The 20,978-nt window shown below is 34.5% G+C and overlaps 1 protein-coding gene across 1 annotated transcript; it reads right to left on the reverse strand.

Annotated features, from left to right (window-relative positions):
* Positions 1–1,662: 1,662 nt before the first annotated feature.
* On the reverse strand, positions 1,663–13,452 carry LOC117104646 (general transcription factor IIF subunit 1-like). The gene is made up of 12 exons (XM_033245526.1): positions 13,338–13,452; positions 11,306–11,378; positions 9,962–10,155; positions 9,023–9,193; positions 8,366–8,486; positions 8,018–8,108; positions 7,709–7,850; positions 6,453–6,613; positions 5,370–5,449; positions 4,937–5,084; positions 4,190–4,307; positions 1,663–2,642 (listed from the first exon to the last, which is right to left on the reverse strand). Exons 1-12 carry the CDS (start codon positions 13,403–13,405, stop codon positions 2,435–2,437), a joined length of 1,575 nt encoding a protein of 524 aa, XP_033101417.1. The 5' UTR covers positions 13,406–13,452; the 3' UTR covers positions 1,663–2,434.
* Positions 13,453–20,978: the final 7,526 nt, after the last annotated feature.

Consider the following 20,978-nt stretch of genomic DNA (forward strand, 5'->3'; position numbering starts at 1 on the left):
CCGTCATCAAAAATATCAAGTTTATTCTATAGACATAGACATTTAATGACCAAGGTGAATGGACACAAGACTATACGTACGGTACTGTACCAACACTCATAATATCACATCCTCATTAAATTCATTAGTATTAAATATTAAACCTGTGTATTTCAGTATCCAACTGTTGATGTAGATGATTGAGGAATAGGATCGATCCTAATTAATTACATGTGTAAATGGTGATTTAAAAAGGAGATAAAACATACTACTAAAGTGGGATTTAATTTCCAGAAGAACATTCAATAAAAGAAAGAATAATTCATTCTCTTGGGCTACACTATACTTTTGTGAATGTGTATGTAATTATTGTTTTAGTTTATCTTTGCCTAAATATAGTTTGAGAGGTGGCACAAGAATTTGCCCAACGGGAGCCGAGGATCCCTATTGGGGGATATGAATAATAATAATAATAATAATAATAATAATAATAATAATAATAATCCATTCCATAATATTCCATTAATTTCCATTTTAAATAAAATGAGGATAACAAATTTGATTTAAAGAGAGGAAAGAGCAAAAAACGGAGTGCACCCATGATTTCAGTGGCGATACAGCAGTGGGCGAAAGAAGAACTCGATTATTTCCCACTTATTTTTATCAAACTAGGTGGGCGTGGCGGCGATGAACTTCATATTGTGCCCCCGTCAGAAAATCTCTGTATCCGCCCCTGCTCATGGTGTCCCTGCTCATGGTGTATGTCGAATTTTGGACGATTCTTTTATTTTTCGGCTTGAGTGACGGAGTTGGGGGGATGGCGCCCCCCCCCACACGCTGGATCCGCGCCTGATGATCTACATACACCCTTTGCGCTTTTTTTTTTTCTAAAATTGACCTCTCTTTTCGTAGCAGTTGCATTTTTTTTTTCTCCGAAATTGACCTCTTTTACGTAGCAGCTTTTTGTATGAATCTCGGCTAATACTAACTATAATAATTTAAAAAAAACTTATCATCATTCTGTGGTTAAAGCAACTAAATGCTTGGGTTCGAATTCTTTCGAATTTTTTTTTCGAATCATTTTTTTAATTTATTTTATTATTTTTTTTTAAAACCCAGTAAATATTGTTGAACACTTTTTCAAAAGTTTTATTGTTTATTGCATACCACAGTTGAGCTGGCATGTATACGTACCAGTAATATTTAATTAAAAATACAAAAGGCTTATGTTGACTCGAATTGGTACAGTTATATTACTAGATAGCCAGTTCACATGTTGAAGCAATAAATCCACTTACATGCCACACCATTAGCTTCTGTGTCTCGTCACTATCAGGAGTGACGCCAGTGGGCTCCGGGAAGATGTCCCCATGTCGGAGACAGCTGGCCCACTCCCACCTCCGCGTCAAGGAGAAAAACAACACATTGTTGGAGAGAAAACAATGTCTATGTAATTTCTACAGTTTTAGGACTCAAAAAAAATCAAATAAGCCTTTGTAATTCTCTGTACACTATGCAACTGGCTCTGGGCTGTGCCTACTTACACCCTTGCCAGGGACCCAAATGTTGGGAACCTCTTGCTCTTGTCCAAGAAAAGTTATCGCCACCCCTGGACACTTACGCTATCAAGTATTCTTTTTGTGCATACTAAATTATTCTGATATCATAAGATTACCAAATACATGATTGTCAAATTTTATCTATTCATGAACCATTTTTAAATTTTAATTACACAGAAGGAAAATACTATGGACGAGAAAACTAGCGTCTGGCATTGGGCAATTTATTTTTTGCTAACACCAAATAATACTTAATGCTCATTCTGAATTATATTTATCTATTTCAGAATAACACATATTCTTCCAAAAAGTTTAACCACATATTTCATTGCAGTTCTATTGTTTACTTCATGTTTTAATCCTCTTTAAAATGTGATTACTGATGAGTGAAAGTGCACCATATGGTCATATTTCCCATCAACATAGTGAGACACAAACAAACATGATGTTTATTTTTAAATGTATCTTCCCTAAACTGTGATAAGTGAGTGGTTGGTCAGGTACGCCAGCAAATTAACATATAATACAAAAGTGGTCATTTTTTAACGAGCATACTCATCATGATGCCCTTAGCAACACACTGATGTGTACTTGTCTATCACATCCTTGTCTGTTAATGTGTTAAAACGTATAAAATTAAAATAAGTTTGTCATAAAAAATGATGCCCTTATCATCCAATGCAGTAATTATCTGCGCTATTTCCAGGTTTATTTCCATCATCAATTAATTAGTTAACAAAATCGTGACGACTAACTCTATTATGCATAGCTATTGCAAAACACCTGAGAGGTGCTTCATGTTATCAACAGAGGGCAGCATTTACATGAGGTGCTTCAAGCTATCAACAGAGGGCAGCATTCACATGATTACATCACTCCAGTGCTTAAAAACGAGTTCATGTAGCCTTCATTGACCAGTACACTTTGTCTTTAATCACCTCCTTCTTCAGATTCAACTTTGACATGACTTCTGTTAGACGTGCAACAATATCAGCAGGCGACATTCCCGTCCTTTTCGGGTTCAATTTGTGCAGAAGGTCCTTCGTTGTCATGGGTTTCCTCATCAAGTACCTTCTTACAACATCCTCTGTGATGCGGACCTCACTGTAGATGTTAAAATAAAAGATCATCAAAAATTTAGTCAATAATAATTAATCACTTTTAATGTGGCAACATTATTCTCACTTTAATTATCACCCCAGAACTATCACCACCACACTCATCACCTTTTTATTCACCATCAAAATCTTCATTTACCATCATCACTACCAAAAACATCCTTACAAACACACCACCACCAAAAGGGTAAACCAACATCACTACCACCATCACATTCATCACCTTGTTTATTCACCATCAAAATCACCATTTACCATCATCACTACCAAAAACATCCTTACAAACACACCACCACTATGGGGGAACCAACATCACTATCACCATCACATTCATTACCTTGTTTATACACCATCAAAATCTTCATTTACCATCATCACTACCAAAAACATCCTTACAAACACACCACCACCAAAAGGGTACACCAACATCACTATCACCATCACATTCATCACCTTGTTTATTCACCATCAAAATCACTATTTACCATCATCACTACCAAAAACATCCTTACAAACACACCACCACCAAAAGGGTAAACCAACATCACTATCACCATGACATTCATCACTTGTTTATTCACCATCAAAATCATCATTTACCATCATCACTACCAAAAACATCCTTACAAACACACCACCACCAAAAGGGTAAACCAACATCACTATCACCATCACAATGTTGTCATTTGAGGCATGTTGTGGCAAAATGGCTAAGTTGTAGCAAATATTGAAATTCAAGTTATTGGTATTTTCAGATACCTGAGTATGTGATCTTTAAAATGAGAGGTAATTCATTGAAATTGGACATTTCAAGCCTAAGTTATTGGAAAGTGAAAGTACAGCACTCTTTGAGTCAAAACAAACATGATTTTGAGTAATTGCCTTCCAAAGTTAATTGTGCATACATTGTTTAATATATTTAACTATTAAAATAACTTTAAATAAAACGATTTGTTGATTACTTCCTGAACTAATACTTTGGGACATAATTAATAAGACATTAAACTGTTGATCTCTAGTGAAAAACAAATTTGGATTTTAGCTCCCATTTTTATAACTCATTTACTCAATACTGGCCTGTGTGACACCATAACCATTTCACCGTGACACGCCTCATTTTATGTCTAATCTGGCAATTTTCATTTCTAATCTCTTTATATTTATTATATTGTATTTGAGTAGAGGGCGCTCTGAGATTGCATACCTCTGCCAACATCATATTTATAAATTTCCCACACATATTGTCCCCATGAAAAAAATGTATTCAGTGCAGCAGTGATACCTAAATGGCTTGACCGGTAATAAGATGTTAAGTTTAGTACGGACAACTTGTATCGCTGTGAAATTAATGCCAGTTACACCTCTTCACACATAAACAGATATATAGATAGATAAATAAATAAATAAAACAAATAAACATATAAATAAATAAACAGGGGCGAAAACATTTGTTGGCAGAGGTAATAAAGTAAAGTAAATCACCATCATCCTCATCATCCCCATGAGAGAGGCTATCTCACCGTGTGTACTTACCCTGGTTGACCTTTGAATGGCGTTGGGCTCTCAGTGCGTGATTTCTTGGCAGGGGGCCCAGGTGTATGTGAAGATGAAGACGATGATCCACCATCACCTTGCCTTTTACTTGACAAACCTATTTGGTAATGCACAGAACAGTCTTATTTAACCTCATGTGAATGCTGCCTCTAACTAATACAGTGGCTCCCAACCTGCGGTCAAAAGGTCCACAGGGGGTCCACGAAAAATCTAGGGGTTCACGAACAATTTTGGAGTCCGCTGGCTTTTTAGACCAATTTTTCATGAATCCATTATTTTTCTAATCGTGCCTTATGAATAATGAAATAGGCATAGTCTTCTTTCACTGTAAATTTTTTTAACTAGCATTATATTTTAATTCCAATATTTTATTGGTGATCTGTTTTACATTTGATTTTATGTATGCTTTATGTAAAGGTGTTTAGTATATGTAAGAATCAGGAGTGGGAACTAAATTTTACAAAATTAAAAATAAATGGGAGATATAAGAAAATTACATGCAAAAAGTTTGGAAACCACTGACCTAATAAAATAAATGTTTAGTAAAATGTATAGGTCTTAGTTTTTAGGTCATATCAGGTGGAGTTATTATTTCTTTTCTCTGGTAATTAAATAACTAAAACAATAATGAATATAATACTGCATATATCTTGCAAATATCTTGGGTTATACAACGCCATGTGTCACAATACTTCACTGTCATCATTATCATAGGGGTCAACTGACCTTTTTCCTGTAGTCGACCCACAACCCCTGACAAAGTTGCTGTGGTGCTATTATCTCCAGTAAAGGGTGTGCCTGGCCGGCTACTGTTACGACTTGAACTTTTTGAAGACTTCCCACTAATTTTTTTAGTCTGACTTGGGTTTTTATTCTGAAAAAATGAAAACAAAATTTTACTGAATGACAATAAACATGTAAAAAGAATGATGAACACTGAAAAGACAAAAAAATTGTGCCCACCATGCAATGCAATAGGATCCAAAAATGGTTTAGGCAGGAGGGCCCTTGGACCTTACGCCACTGTGTCAAATTCTCTAAATCGAGTGATACCGAACTTCCATGGTTCCCTGGCAGTCCTGCTCAGTTACTCAAATAGGGCATAATATTTACTTTATTTACATATTAAATTTCTGATGTTTGACCTAAGCTGACCTACCTGCATGAACACTGCTGATTGGATCTTTGAGTCATCAATATCGCTATCATCTGAATCAGACCCGCTTGCACTGCTTCCATCTAAGATGACAATGTAAGTTAAATCATTATCAGTAATGTAATTAATAGTAATGTAAGTAATAATCAGAAAAACATTTTTACAAATACAAAGACAATGAGGGAAGTGCTGCTAATCTTGAAAAATCACAGTTGCAAAAATAAACAAGATATCTATCTCGCATTTACATTTACGACCACCTCACAAAGTTCCAGTACATGTACAGAATTGTGTAAGTAGTACTAGTTAACTGGTACCATATATTGATCCAAAAGCGCAAAGAAGTAATTTCTTTTTTTTTTTATTTGAAATACAAATTTAATTTTATTAAATGCAGTCAGTCTGAAATTATTATTAGTCAGAACATCCTGTATAAAATAATAAAATTTAAATTTAATTTGCATATTTAAAAATTGTCAATTTACTAAAATTAGAAATGTTTTACAGGACACTGTAAAACCATAAAATGTGGCAAAGACAAGCCAAACCAGTCACTCGTCGCAAATCGTGTTTCAAAGAAAAAGGCCAAAACATGCTGGAATGTCAAATTTTAAAAAATCTATTTTATTGCAATAAATTAACCTTTATATATCTATACATCATTCTATGCTGTTATTTTCCCCATTTTCAATGTTAAAACAATACTTTTTAAGGATTTGAAGATAGTTTCTGCATGAGAAATGCCTGAAATCATAAACTTTGAAGGCCGATTTCTCAGATATTGTTTTTTAAACAGCTGTATGTTTAAACGCTTGTAACTTGATAAGGAAATGTCCGATTTGAATGATCTTTTTACCATTTTAGAGCTATTATTTTACTCTCTAAGACTTTATTAATAACTCAAAATTGATTTTTGCGACGAGTGACTGGTTTGGCTTGTCTTTGCCACAAATGCTTTTAGACTATTGAATGGTTCAACTACGCTGTTCAACCCTGCACTCTGTGACATGACAGACCGGATGATTGGTTGCCAACGTAACCCAATTACAACAAAGTTACAAAATGTGACTTTTCAGTTTCACTCACCTTCTTTATTTTTTTCATCTTTTTCTCTATTTTCTGATTCCTCAATATCTGGTTCTTTTACTTCTTCTACCTCTTCATCACTCGATAAATTAATCTCCTCTATTTCTTCATCCAGACCTCGCTCTTCGTCTTTCCTGTATTCAACTGTTTCTTCTTCATCACTGATGGCAAACAGAAGTTGATATTTTGATTGTATCACATTCATATACTATCTAATATCTGACAAAATTTTAACATTTGACAACTGAAAGTTAAAAGTATGTAACAAGGAAGACAATTTTCATGACTTTGCAATTACTTCATGACAATTCATTGTGATTCTAATGTATTAAGAAAATGTATAACAGAAAATATAATGAAATGTGTATAATAATTGATAGATGAAGCGTATATTTGCAATGAATGTTAAAAAATGTATTAGTCAGCTGCTTTGGACTGACTCCATTTTATTTTATTCTTGGGTGCATGGTGCACCATTCATGTTTTTAAATATTCTTTTTTAAATATGTTTTCGAAAAATGTATTCAATTGGAAATAAAAGTGGATGAAATCCACACAAGAGGAAAAAAAAAACTGTTTGCTATGTGCTCAGTCATGCGTGAACTCAGTGTTAGCTCCAGAAATGTACCGACAAGCGGTCCAACAACCCCGACGAGGGGTTCCAAACTAAGGAGCCAAATATAAATAGTTAGGGATTGGCAATCAAAATTACGTTATTTGGATAGGCATATTAATATGTTCGCCCCCAACAACCTTGTCATGGCGCTGGTCAACGTGGTCCACGCCTGTCCGACAGGGAGGCAATTTCAGCCCCCTGACTCCCCACCCTAGTGCCGCCACTGCCTCAACTATGCAACTTGTGCAGTAACGTTTGAAGCTGTCTTTATCAGTAGTGCTATTACTGATACTTTAGCTTCCGATGCTTATTATTAATTAATATATAATTATTAGGAAAACTAATAAACCCAGTAAGTTATATACAGTGTACCATTCTAAAGCTTATTAATTATAGATATTTTATTTCATTTCATTTCAGTTCATTCAGAGAGATACAAACAAAATATTAAAAAAGAGAGAAACAGTGAAAAAAGTACAAAGTAACAATATCAACTGAATGAACTGAGGAATAAACCCAAGGAAGTTTACAAGTAAAGTTAATTATTTATAAAAAAAAAAAAAAAAAACATGTTTTTTATATTTTGTCTCTCTTTGCAGTTTTAACATGGTGCATACACTGTAGCATGAAGTAACTTTACCTAGATTTTTCCGACAGATAATCTTTTTCTTGGTCATCATAATCATCTACATCACTTTCTTCCCCGGCTTCCTCTCCCCAATCCTTCTTCTTTACTCTACTTCGTTTCTTTGAGTTTTTTGCTTTCTTTTTAGCTTTCTTTTCTAAAAATGGAAATGCTTGATTTAACCCATAATATACAGATACAGGTAAACTTTATAATCATTCTACAGTGGCGGATTCGTGGATCCACCACTGTTCTACATACTGTATGAGCAAGACAATTTTTGAATGCTACCGTTTAGTGACTGTAGTAATTCTGTATTCATACCTCTAGCTTCTCTTGCTTCTGGATCATCAGAATCATCATCGGATTCATCATCAGATAAAAACCCAATGTACTCATCATCTTCAGTTATTTGCTATCATAAAAAAAAAAAAATTATTCTTAATTATTTTTTCAGGAGTGCATCTTTTGTGTCCATAATTGCAAAACATACATTATCATCATTTTAAAAAATAATTAGTCAATTGATTTTTAAGTAAACGCTTAGGGAAAATGGTTTATCATGATGTGTCTCAAGCAAGGATCCATGGTCAAGTTGTTTAAGTAGATGACAAAATTATATTTAAAGTAATTTTCAACATAATATTTCTATAAAATATAAATGTAAATTACCAAGGAATCTTTTTTTCTTGGTGCTTTAGGTTTTTCTTCACTTTTTTCCACCTCTAACGAAGCTTCGTCTTTTAAACGTCTCTTTACCATAACTGAAAAGAAATTTAACGTCTTGTCCCTCCTGTAAAATGTAAAGCAAAATGATACTTTATAGTTTGCTGGCTTTTAACTACAATGTGTTTCTGGGGAGTAATCTAGTTACACTGCAAATTAATCCACTATAAAACCAGGTATTCACTTCAGGTGGAGGGAGGGAAGAGGCAGCTCCAAACAAAAATTGGCAACATGAGTCCAAATCAATAGGGGTCAGCTGAAGTGGACAGATCCAATGTAGGCATTGTAGTGGTCAAAAGTGTCAAGGTTATATTTAAAGTCCATTCCCCCTGTAATCTTGGACATGGCATCTCATCATTCTTTCTTCATCCAGGAATATACATAGGTTCGAATAAAATGCTGTATGATACATGTACTGTACATAGTTTACGCTGAAATATCTAATACTGTTAGTTAGGAATAGTTCTACAAAGAGGAGGAGACTGCATATTATGCAAATACTACTTATAGGTTTGTATAGAAAGATTACAAAAAAAAATCCATTATAAAAACACAAAAATACATCTAAAACCAGATAAAATCAATGAATTAAACATCTTTTACCTTCCAAATTCCTCTTCAGCCTCCTCATCATTAAGATATTTATATTGCACCATGGGAGTAAATTTATACCAAGACTTAACAGGCGAGGCACAGAAAGATCCATCTGCCATTTGTGTGAAGATATAGTGACTTGCATTATCATTTATACCCCCTTCCTTCCTGCCCTTATACCTAAACAGAAAAAAGAGAAAAAATATGACAGTGACACCGTATTGAATATCCCAGTGTGCATTACACATGAATAGTAATTCTTTGCTGTCTATGACAGTACAAGAATACTGTAAGAATGCACTGTGACTTTACAATGGTCTGTGTATATGTGGAAAGTATCATTGTAGTCTACCTTTCTATTGAAGTTATCAGTTACAAGCATTTATACAGTACAGTATCTTTTTATAGTACCCTGAATTTCAAACTATATTTGACAAGATTCACTAAAACAATTCCAGAGCTTTTAGATATAATGTAAACAAATCCCAACAGGCAACTACATTTACTCATAAATGCATCTTCTTACTTAAAATAAAAAAACCTAAAAAAGATGTTCATATGGTGAGTGAAGCTCAGTCACAGAAACTGAACTTTGTTTTTAAAACATGGTGTTACACAATGTTACAACTACCAATGCTTGTAAAATTTTTAAGTTATGTTGTGGACATATGAGAGTAGCTGGTATCGGTTTACGACCGGGTAGATCAGGCATGAAGAGAACCTTAGGGGAGCTGATCCACACTTCAAGCCCTTTGAGACCATTTTGGTATAAAGTGCTATATTAATATAACTACTGTACACTATATTACATTTTAAACATCTATTGAGAAAACAGACCTTCAGCAAAACCAGTGGAGCTTATTAATTGTGATAATTGATATTATCAACTCTGTCATATAATAACATAATCACTGGAGTATGCATAAATCCTCAGAAACTATACATTACTTTTTTCCTCCTTTTTCCTGCTGTTTAAGTATCCAAGGTTGGTCCTCTTCTTTGTATTTCTTTGTTACTATTCCATACTTCTTTTTCCTTGCCTCTTCCCTTCTTTCTCTGCCATACTCACTGCCTTCACCAAATTTTGGCATGCTGTCTTGCTCCTTGAAAGCAGTAAGGTTATCCTCCCGTACCATGGTGCCCTGATTAAGAGATGAAGTTTAAAAAGATGATTCATATTAATGGGTTGGCAGAGGTTGTCAGAGGTGGTCTGTTTTGCTAGAAAGCTGAAGGAGGGGTATATGTTGAACTGAATTGCTTCATCCGAATCAGTTAGCCATACCTAAACAAGGAGGGGGAGGGAGTTAGCCATACCTAAACAAGGAGGGGGAGGGGAGAAGGTCAGGTCTGCACCAAGCATACAGGATAAGAAAACAAGAAAACAATATCTTATTTGGTTCAACATGCCAAAGCAGATAGGGGCTCCAAGCCTCCACCCACCCCAGCCACCATTCTTAATGTTGCATGTCTGAAAGGTCACTAACCATAAAATATAACAACTTGGATCAGGTGAGTATTATTATTATTATTATCATTATTATTGTGTGCTCCAAAAGTTAAAAATTACTATCATTATCATTTATTTCATTTCAAGGTTTTATTTCAAAATCAAATCATTTATATTACAAAATAAAGTAAATTAAATAGAATAACATTGTAATATAAACATATTATTATAAGCAGTTTTTAAATAAATTTAATGCATGTGTCATTGAAAATGAAAAAGGGTTAAGCAAAATAGACAAATGAAAAATACAAATGCTTTAAAGCATTCTTTCATTAAAAATCAATTAGGCAAGCCTGCAGAATAAATAAATAAAGAATAAATTAATGCATGAAAACCAGAAATAAAGAAATAAATGAAAAATAAATCCAAAGTAAATAAATGAATAAATTGCTGCTAAATTAATCTATACATCACAACATCACAATGCTGTAGTTTCAATTGTTTTACGATTAAAGAAACAACAATCAAGACTGTAAGTTACACAATATAATTTCAGATTTTTATATGTTATTTAATATTTTTTTTAATTTTTAAAAAATATTTATTGAAATTGTGTATACTGCATCTTACTATTGAATCTAGTTATCAAATTTGTTTGATTTAATTATCAATATATTTAGTACATGATATTTTACTCTGGGCTATATCTGTTATATAATTTAATAAATACTGTATAAATATTTTTAGCAAAATAAATGATATTATGGAGCATGAATATAGACTACAAAATAGTTCTTTTAAATAATTATACAAGAAAATATTTAAATAAAATTATAATAGCTAACCTTTTTCCACTTGGTGAAGTCTACATTATCACCTGCATTAAACTTCATTACACTGTACTCCTTATCAGCATTTCTAGCAAATTAATATGTTCAGAAAAAAAAAAATTTAAGTCTTTTTTACTGTCACATATCATATTTACATTAGATTAAATATCAAAAATCATTATTACCAGTTGCAAAAATTATGAGATACTTTTGCTACAGTTATAGTCCTAATTACCAAGGTGCTTCATCACTACATCCATTGGAACAAATGTCTTTCATATAACACTAATGTAAAGTTAAGTTCCCTCATTAAAACAAGCAATATTATATTACTATCAAATCTATAAACAGCATGCTTTCCAATAGATTTTTATGTATCATGTACAGTATTTTTCAAAATTTAAAGATTTAGTGATGCTGGAAGAAAAATTAAATTGTGAGTCCATAAAACTGTATTCTAGTCTTTGAATTATCTTTCAGTGCTTTATAGAGTAAGGCAAGACTTTTTTAATACTTTGTTTCACGAACTTATATTTTTAAAGACTGTCAGCGGAAGGGCGGAAAAAAAATTAAAATAAAATTTTGTTTTCCGATTTAGCAAATTGTTTTGACAAAAACATCCAGATGAAGGATAAAATAAAAATTAAAACTTTATTGGTGAATGTAAACAATGTAGTAATTGGATGGTTAAATGCTTTAAATCCATATAATTAAGAAAAACGAAGTGTCTATGCTTATGCCGAGGCGTAAACATTAATCATAGGCTATGTTTACGCCGATGCTACGGCAACGCAAGGCGTAGGCCTGATATGCATTATTCACTGGCTATCTCATATGCAGGGATTCCAGCAAACATACAGTATATTTAAATAATTTTTATTTTTGTATATATTGATGAGAAGATTAAATGAAATGAAATTTAAAAGTATATATATGTTCATAAAATGGTGTTGGATTCGTGCTTGCTGATTTTCTTCTGAAAGAAAGTGATCAAAGGTAGTATAAGGTTTTGGAACAATTTTTATACAAAATGTGCATACAAAAATATTTTACTCAACTTGCCATAATCAGAATAAAACAGGAAAAACTCCCACATATCAATATATATTGAAGTTCAATTACAAGTGGCAACAGTGGCGTATCTAATGGATGCTCGGGGGCACACACCCCTCCAAAAATTACTTGCACACACTCCCCAATCGTTCCCCAAAAATCAGTCACGTAGTTATAAATCACCTTGCAAATTAGCTCCCCTCAGCTGATCATTGAGCTCCTCCTGCGCCATCCCTGCATATATCCCCATCAAATTTTTGTCTTGCCAGTCACATGCCCCCCGCCTTCCACACACACACACACACACACACACAGATTTCAGACACTCCACCAATGGGCTCAGACAATGGTGGTTCTATATGTACATGTTGGTGGAAAGAAAAGCCTGGGACTAGTGTATGCAAAAACTAGGTCAAGACAAGGACTATGTACTGTACCTAGGTATGATACGTAGCCCTTTTCTCGACTTGATATTAGTAGTAATGCCTGCCTGAATTCATCATGACATCTGTTCTTTTGGAGAACTTTGTGGACCTAGGCTACACATAGCCAATGCTCACACCTCGACGTAGGCTACTGAATCGCCTTTGTATGCCACATTGGCGTAAACTAAAAATATAAGTGCTTACACCTTGACGTACAATATGTGACATCGCCAATGATTAATGTTTACGCCTCGGCGTAAACATAGGCACTGCGTAAGAAAAGACATACTTATCATATTTTTGGAGATTTCAAGACAGCGGCGGGCATAATAAAAATAAAGAAAAACTTTTATTTTTATTTGAAATTTCCATTTTTCACGACGGGGGCACTAATTGGCCGAAAATATAATTTTATTTTTATTCAAAATCATCATTATTGGAGGGTGGCAGGTTTAGTAAACAACTTATAAAAAAGTCTCACCTAACCCTTGTTAATGATTGAGTCAAATGAGTCAAATGTCTGATGATAAACGACTTTTGGTGTAACATTAAATGTACAGGTAAATTACCTTTGCACACGGACAACATACTCCTTAAAATCTTGCTGGGCAGGTACTGAAGAATTTGGTCTTGACATACCCGGCTTGGCTGCATTTGCCTATTGCAATATTAATACCATGAAAATAGCAAGTAGGTAAAAAAAATGCAATGCTGGATTAACAACTACAGTACAGTACCATACAGTAAATGTTTTTAATTGCAAGGATGACACCTCAAAAACCAGCTTAATTTTGCATTGAAAATTGCTAGGAAAACAGGTGCATGCAAAATCATAATTACTTCATAATACATTGTTTATATATTAAGATTAGGTCAAAGCCTAATTTTCGTGGATTGATGGATTCTAGGCCATATTTTTTGTGCAGAGGATATATTCCCCATGCAGGCCTCACTATACATTCTGGGTACAGTAGACCTAGGCCTAGCTTCTTAGGTGGTTCTAGAATAATAATAGTGTAGTGAAGTTAACTAGGCCAAGCTAGGCTAGCTAGGGCCTAGGCCTACACAGGCCATGTACATTCAGAGATATTATGAGCTCCTCAGTCAACATTTCAACATCCAAACAAAATATATGAAAAACTATGAAAGCCTTTACCTAGTCTTCTTGCCTTATTTTCTACTTTAGGAAACCAGGCCTTGAATAGCTAGGTACGCCCTAGTCTAGCCTTACAAAGCCTAGTCACCTAAAGAAACAGTACACCACCTAGCCTAGGCCTATATTTTTATCTTAGACTACTCGACCTAGGGGTCTAGGCCTAGGCCTAGCTAGGCTAGGGAATACCTAGGCTAGCCAAGAAGACACTGAGAAGCCAGAAATTTCCGGATCTTAGCCCCGAGCTTATGTGATCCATTATACGGAAGGAAGTGATCATCATGGTTTTTGAAGATGATAATATTAATATTATACTGAGCCTGTGGTCCTGAAACAACAAAGTAATTTCAATGTTTTCTTTTCACCTTTTGCTTTGTGTTTGTAAGTCAGCTCGGCCACAGTCAACTCAGCCACAAGTCAGCTCGGCCACAAGTCAACTCGTCCACATGTCAACTCGGCCACATATCATTATTAAACTTTTTTGAGCTTTCAATCAATTTCATGTAGGCATTTATATGGATCCAGATTTCACACAATATTCGCGATTAGATTAGGATGATAATGTCTGCAATCTCTAGCCGCGAACTCAAATATGTAAAACCTGTCTCTTATACACATCTAGATGTGTATAAGAGACAGTTTTAATACTAGGCCTAATAATAATAGGCATGAAAATAATAATAATAATAATAATAATAATAATAATAGTTCAATGACACTAATTTAAAATATTTTGCGTTCTGTTAGGACAAATGCTCGTTTGGATAGCCTCATGATGCTTGGAATACATCGCGATAGGGAAGCAACCTCGACCTTGACATCGTGGTTGACAGATTTCGTGCAAAATTTCAATAATATAGAATTTCACTTTAAAAAAAGAAGATTTGTAAGGAAATTAGATGGTTGCATTGCAGACTCTTTGTTTCTTGTTTTATTCAAAATGTTTTGGTTTTTGAAGCTGATTTCGACATTAGAAAACATAGCCTACATGAAGTCATATTATAGTAGCTCGATGCCTATCAAATAAGCAATAAAAATTCGCCATAATTCGTCAAATATCCGTGGCTGCCTGGAACCCCACCGCAGTGGCATAAGCAAGAATTTAGTCTAATGAAACTTGTTTATCATCTTCCGACGAAAATATCACAGGAAAAATAGATAAAACGACAGTTGAATGACCAACAAAGACAACTGAAGAAAATAGGTTGTCATTAGAAGTTAGTATAACTTTATTCGGAAAATTAATCCGAAAACCGAGTTGCCGTCCCCGACGTTGTCAGTGACGTCGTATGATTTGTGTGCGATTTTTACCACATTAACCCCTAAGTAAAAAAATAGTTGAAGCATGTAGTACCTTGCAAATCAATCCAGAAGCCTGGTAGTTTGTTGATTGTTTATTGGTAGCGTCCTCGCTGCCAAAAATAGTTTTTTGGCAGTTGCGTCCCCGGTGACATCGTGAGGGCATGGTGAAGGCTGGTTACAATTTGGTGGCACATCGATTGAGCATTTCCATTCATCTGGCCATGTAAGTCAGTGGTGTATCTAGATGTCTTGAAATGGGGGGCGGGGAGCTGATGGGGGCGATGGTGGGTAGGGGTGGGGGCTCGATGATCAGTTAAGGGGGAGCTAATTCGCAAAATAAGGTGATTTTTAGGTGATGTTTAACTACTTGACCGTGATTTGAAACCAGTGTCAGTATAATAGGTAAGCATGTGGTTAACTTAAGCATGAATTTAGTCCAATGAAACTGTTTATAATCTTGATACCTGACGAAAATTGACCCTACCGGAGTCACCACGGCGTCCCCACCCATCGTTCTAACGTGACGTTGTTATGTGGGTGTTTTATAGATTATAGAGAATAGTAATATCACCAAAAAAATAGATAAAATGACAGTTGAATGACCAACAAAGACAATTGAAGACAATAGTTCGTCATTAGAAGTTATTTAGTATAACTTTATTCGGAAAATTAATCTCAAGATCGAGTTGCCGTCCCCGGCGTTGTCAGTGACGTCGTGTGATTTATGTGCGATTTTTACCAATTAACCCTAAAGTAAAAAACAGTTCAGCCATGTAGTACCTTGGAAAACAACCCAGAAACCCGGTAGTTTGTTGATTGTTTATTGGTAGCGTCCTTTCGCTGCCAAGTTTTTTGGCAGTTGCGTCCCGTTGACATCCCCTTTCCAAATGTTAAAAAATAACCAACATAAATTTTAAGTATTAAGGTGCCATTCTCCAACTTTATCTCATGCAGCCACAAACATGACGGGGCTCAGGTGGATATGGTAATTTTCCTAGTTTTTATGTATGACATTGCCATTTTCCGGCATCAAAATTCCCCAATTTTTAACATTTTCTCACCTCTATGATGGGGATAGGCTTTTGTGGATATAGTAATTTTTGTTGTTTTTATGTATTTGCCATTTTCCTGCATCTCTAAAAGTCTATAATTCTTAAAATTTTTTACCTCAGCCTCAAGTATCCGAGTGTTGTTTTGGGGCATCTATAAAGTCTCAAATTCTTGCAATTGACTCATCTGCACCCCAAAACCATGGTGGGTCTCAGGTGGATATCGTAAATTTTGTACTATTCAAGTGCTTTTTTGTGCATCTAACGAGTCTCAACTTCTCTAAATGTTCTCACCTGAGCCGCAACCATGGTGGAGCTCAGTTGAATATGGTAGTTTTTAGAATAGTAAGTACTTAAATTTCATTTTCGGATACCTAAGTAATTAATTGGGGTTTTTTTTACTCAATTTGTCAAAAACATCATACAATAGGTAATGTAAGTTCCATTTTGGGGCATCCAGTGGTATGAAATACTGAAATTTTTGCGTCACCGCCAACCACGATGGTACTGACGTGATGTGGACTCTCATTACATCAGCACCCCCTTCTTTAAAATATAGATACGCCACTTTGCTGAAAACAATAGTTAAGATAAATATATTTCCATTCGTTTAACAATGCTAAAAACACAGTGTCAATACGAACATTTACACATGTAAGACTGAGCTGAGTGACTCCGAATTAAGGTGGAATTAGTAGTGGTTATGTGACGTTTGTCATGCACTGTATTATGCGCTATAGAAATGGAAGACCATAATGTAATGGGAATGAATGGCTCTGGCTAGTGTGGATTTAAACAATGTCCTAATGGCAATGTTCAAAATAAATGTAAATCAAATAATATATGACTGTTGGGGTGAGACGGTGTGTATCTTTGTAGTTAGGCAGTTATATACTGTCTTTATGTCTAAACAAACTTTAATTTTAACACCGGGTCTCCATTTTAAAAGCTCCTAAGAGTTTCGTGGAGGTCCTTTTCGTCGCTCTGTTTTTGAATATGTATGGTTGAGTTTACTTTGTCATGAATTGCAAAGAACATGAATAAAAAAATAATATGAAAAATGTAAAAAATATGTCTATATGCGTACAACAACCAGATTATAGAATTTACTAATAGATCAATAACTTTCCAATGATAACCACATGAACTACATTACTCCACCAAATTTTAGAAACAATAGCAGTATTCATACTTTTATAGGCATCATACTTTTTATGTTAACCATCTATTTATTTTGGCGCACATTGATCATACAGTGCTCCTATCAATCTTATTATTATCAAAATCGAACGCACAATGAACAGATCATAATTATGCCTATACAAAAAAAATATTATTAAATCATCACTCCAGCCCGTGTCAACAAAATTGGGAAATATTGATGCGGAAATTTAAAAAAAAATGTTTCTTTTTCTTGGCCGCATCATTTGTTCAACAGCATAAAAAACAATGTAATTTTGTGATTGGAAATACGTTTTCTCTATAAAAAAAAAAAAACAATAAAAATTAAACCTGTTTTTATACAATATTTACAATATTCTTGCCAAATAAAAAAGTCCCTCCCTCATCTATTAAAAGAAGCAGTTGTTCTGATTTAAAAAAATAGTGATCTAATAATATTTTCCTATGTGCCCTAAATTGACTATAGTGGGACACAGTGATAAACTATAAATATCTTGTTTAATATTTAAAAAAAAAATCATATTCTTTTTCATTGTGTCCAATGGTTGCCAAATTGGCTATAGTGGGACACAGTGATGAAGTATAACTGTCTTCTTTAATATTTTCTAAGTTAATCCTTTTCTTTTTCATTGTGTTCAATGGCTACTAAGAACACATAGAAAAAATTATTAGATTATCACTCTTTAAAAAAAAATAAACGGTGAGGGAGGGCGTATTTTTTTTAATTATTTTTTTAATCCGAACAATTGATTATTTCGCTTTTGTTTTAATTGATGAGGGAGGGACTGTTTATATTTCGCTAGTAATAATAAATATTGTATAAAAACTGGATTAAATTTTATAGTTTTTTAAAGAAATGTATCTGAAGTCACAAATTTGCATTGTGTTATGCTGTTAAAATAATTGATGCGGCAAAGTTTTTTTTTTATCCCGCATCAATATTTCCCGAATTTTTCACGCGGGGGGGGGGGGGTGGGGGGGGGGGGGGATGATCCAACAAATTTTTTCAGTGCCCTACATTGGCTATAGTGGGACACAGTGATAAACTATAAATATCTTGTTAAATATTTTCCAAGATAGTCCTATTCTTTTTCATTGTGTCCAGTGGTTGCCAAATTGGCTATAGTGGGACACAGTGATACCACAAATACAAATATGCGTGACGATATTTTATTGCTTTAGAAATGTGATTTAAAAATGTATATTGAATCACGCACTGAGTATTCAATATATTTTCACGACAGGTTGGGCAAAATACATATAGGCCCCCTAATTGATTCTCCTGACGCAAATCCAGGTATTGTCTATCGTCGCGAAAATAACATTTACCATTCAATAATAGAACAGTCATCGACCTACTTGCAGTGAATTGAATCTAAAATGTATTCATGATGTTATGGTGATCTAAAGTTTTTAAAAACTTACACAACACTAAGTAGTGCATCGTATACGTTAGGGCTTGTTTTGTTGTTTTTTGACTTGCAGCGTTTGGGAAATAGGTAATAGGTAAATTGTTATGAATATAATCAATAATATATAGCATCTACAACCTATTATTATTATTATTGAAGGGTCCTTTTAAAGTTTAAATAGGATTTTTGTTAAGTAATATTTTTAGATCATTAGACCTTGAACGAGCCCCCAATAGCCCCGGGCCCCAGTGCTGTGCACTGACTGCACTGTCCATAACTACGCCACTGGACCTAAGTATTATTAGTGGTTACATAACGTTTGCTATGCACTGTATCATGCGCTATAGAAGTGGAAGACCATAATGTATTGGAAATATACCCCCCTCTCTCTCTCTCTCTCTGGTAGGGCCTAGAGTACAATCAGTTTAAAAGTGTACTCTATAGGATAGTGGGGATTTAAACATTTTCCTAATGGTAATGTTCAAAATAAGTGTCAAGGAAAGTAAGTATGATTGTTGGAAAAAAAATGGTCAACATTTTATTTTGAATTCTCACCCTGACCTTTGCCTGGGCGCAGTGGGCGAAGGTCTGGATCCACGTCTAGTTAGCATGAATTTTGTAAGCCAGGACCCATAGTATTTTGTTACGTTTCTTCACATAGTGGGGTTCGTCCGAACCCCCTGAACCACCCCCACCCCGGATCCGCCACTGTAATATGCTAATAGTTAATATAGCTTTTAACGATGCGAAGCGAAGTCCCCCAATTTGCTGAATAAATCGGCAATGCCCTGAGAAAACTGCAATCAACAAATTGAAATGCTTAAAAAAGAAAGTGCATGTTTTACTAGAGTGCACGAGAAGCACACACACAAGACGAGTGACCATTATTTTTTTGTTTACGGTAAACAAAGGGGGGTGGCTAGCCACCCTATTCACCACCACCACCACACCCACCCCCTCTAGATCCGCCACTGATTGGGGTTTTGTATTTAAAAAAAGCAAAATATATTTGTAATTGTATTATATAATTTTGTAATTGTATTTGTAGATTTACGATTTAGGCCTATATTTGTAAATGGGAGCAACTTTAACTGTGTAATTGTTAATCACCATTTAAATTATTTTTACGTATGTAGGTGAGTCAGAAGGTGCACAAATGAATGGTGTAGTAGTGTGAGACAGGGGCGGTTTTGCCACTATTTTAAAAAATGTCAATGCATATTAATGTTATGTGCTACTTATTTATCTATTCTGGAACTGTTGTGTTCCCCCTCTCCCTTTGAACAATTTTGAATCCGCCCCTTTACAGTAACAGTACAGTAATAATGACATCATACCAATTTTCCTCTGAAGTTCAAAACCTACTGTTTTTTTTAAACTTGTGGAAAGGATAACATTGACTAAGTTAGTATAATTTCAGATATATCATTATTTTTATGAATGTGGGTATGTTATTTTATTTATTTATTTACTCTAAAATAGAGATGGCAGGCTATAAAGGAAATTCCTATTCCCAATAGGATTCACTTACCATATACATTCAGAACAAATAGAACTTTATTATTTGTTAACCTAAAAATCCATTAAATACGACTTGCTATACATAAGGCTACAGGCGTCTTCCCCGGAACCGACTGGGGCTTTCCCCTGCCTCCAAGGCAAAGCTTGAGCAAATTGTTAGCTCAAAAATAGAAATAATAGAAATTCTAAAGTAATTAGTATATAACTCGCACAGATTGTTGTTCGCACAAGTTGTGTCAACGGGAGGCGCTATATAAACCCAGAATTATTATTATTATTCTTCCGCTCGAACTAGCATCCGCTCGAAAAAAAATCTGCTCGAATTCGCTCGAATTGGCCTTCGCTCGAATTGGCATCCGCTCGAATTGACTGGTTCCCAGGTTGGGACATGAAAGGTTGTTGTTTGTTGTTATTTCGCAATTCGCGACGTCATCAACGAGTACAATACATTCAATCCCGTAACATGATTGGTCTATTTTTTTTCTAATTTGCATAATGAATTTTTTCAACAATTTTGTTTATTTAAAAAAAAGTGTGTAAGTTATGGAGATGATAACAATCATAAATCGATTATACATTTAATTATACATT

The sequence above is a fragment of the Anneissia japonica genome, unplaced genomic scaffold (genome assembly GCF_011630105.1).
Source record: "Anneissia japonica isolate Jap-2015-1 unplaced genomic scaffold, ASM1163010v1 scaffold287712_len2945570_cov188, whole genome shotgun sequence".
In the NCBI taxonomy this organism is placed as follows: domain Eukaryota; kingdom Metazoa; phylum Echinodermata; class Crinoidea; order Comatulida; family Comatulidae; genus Anneissia; species Anneissia japonica.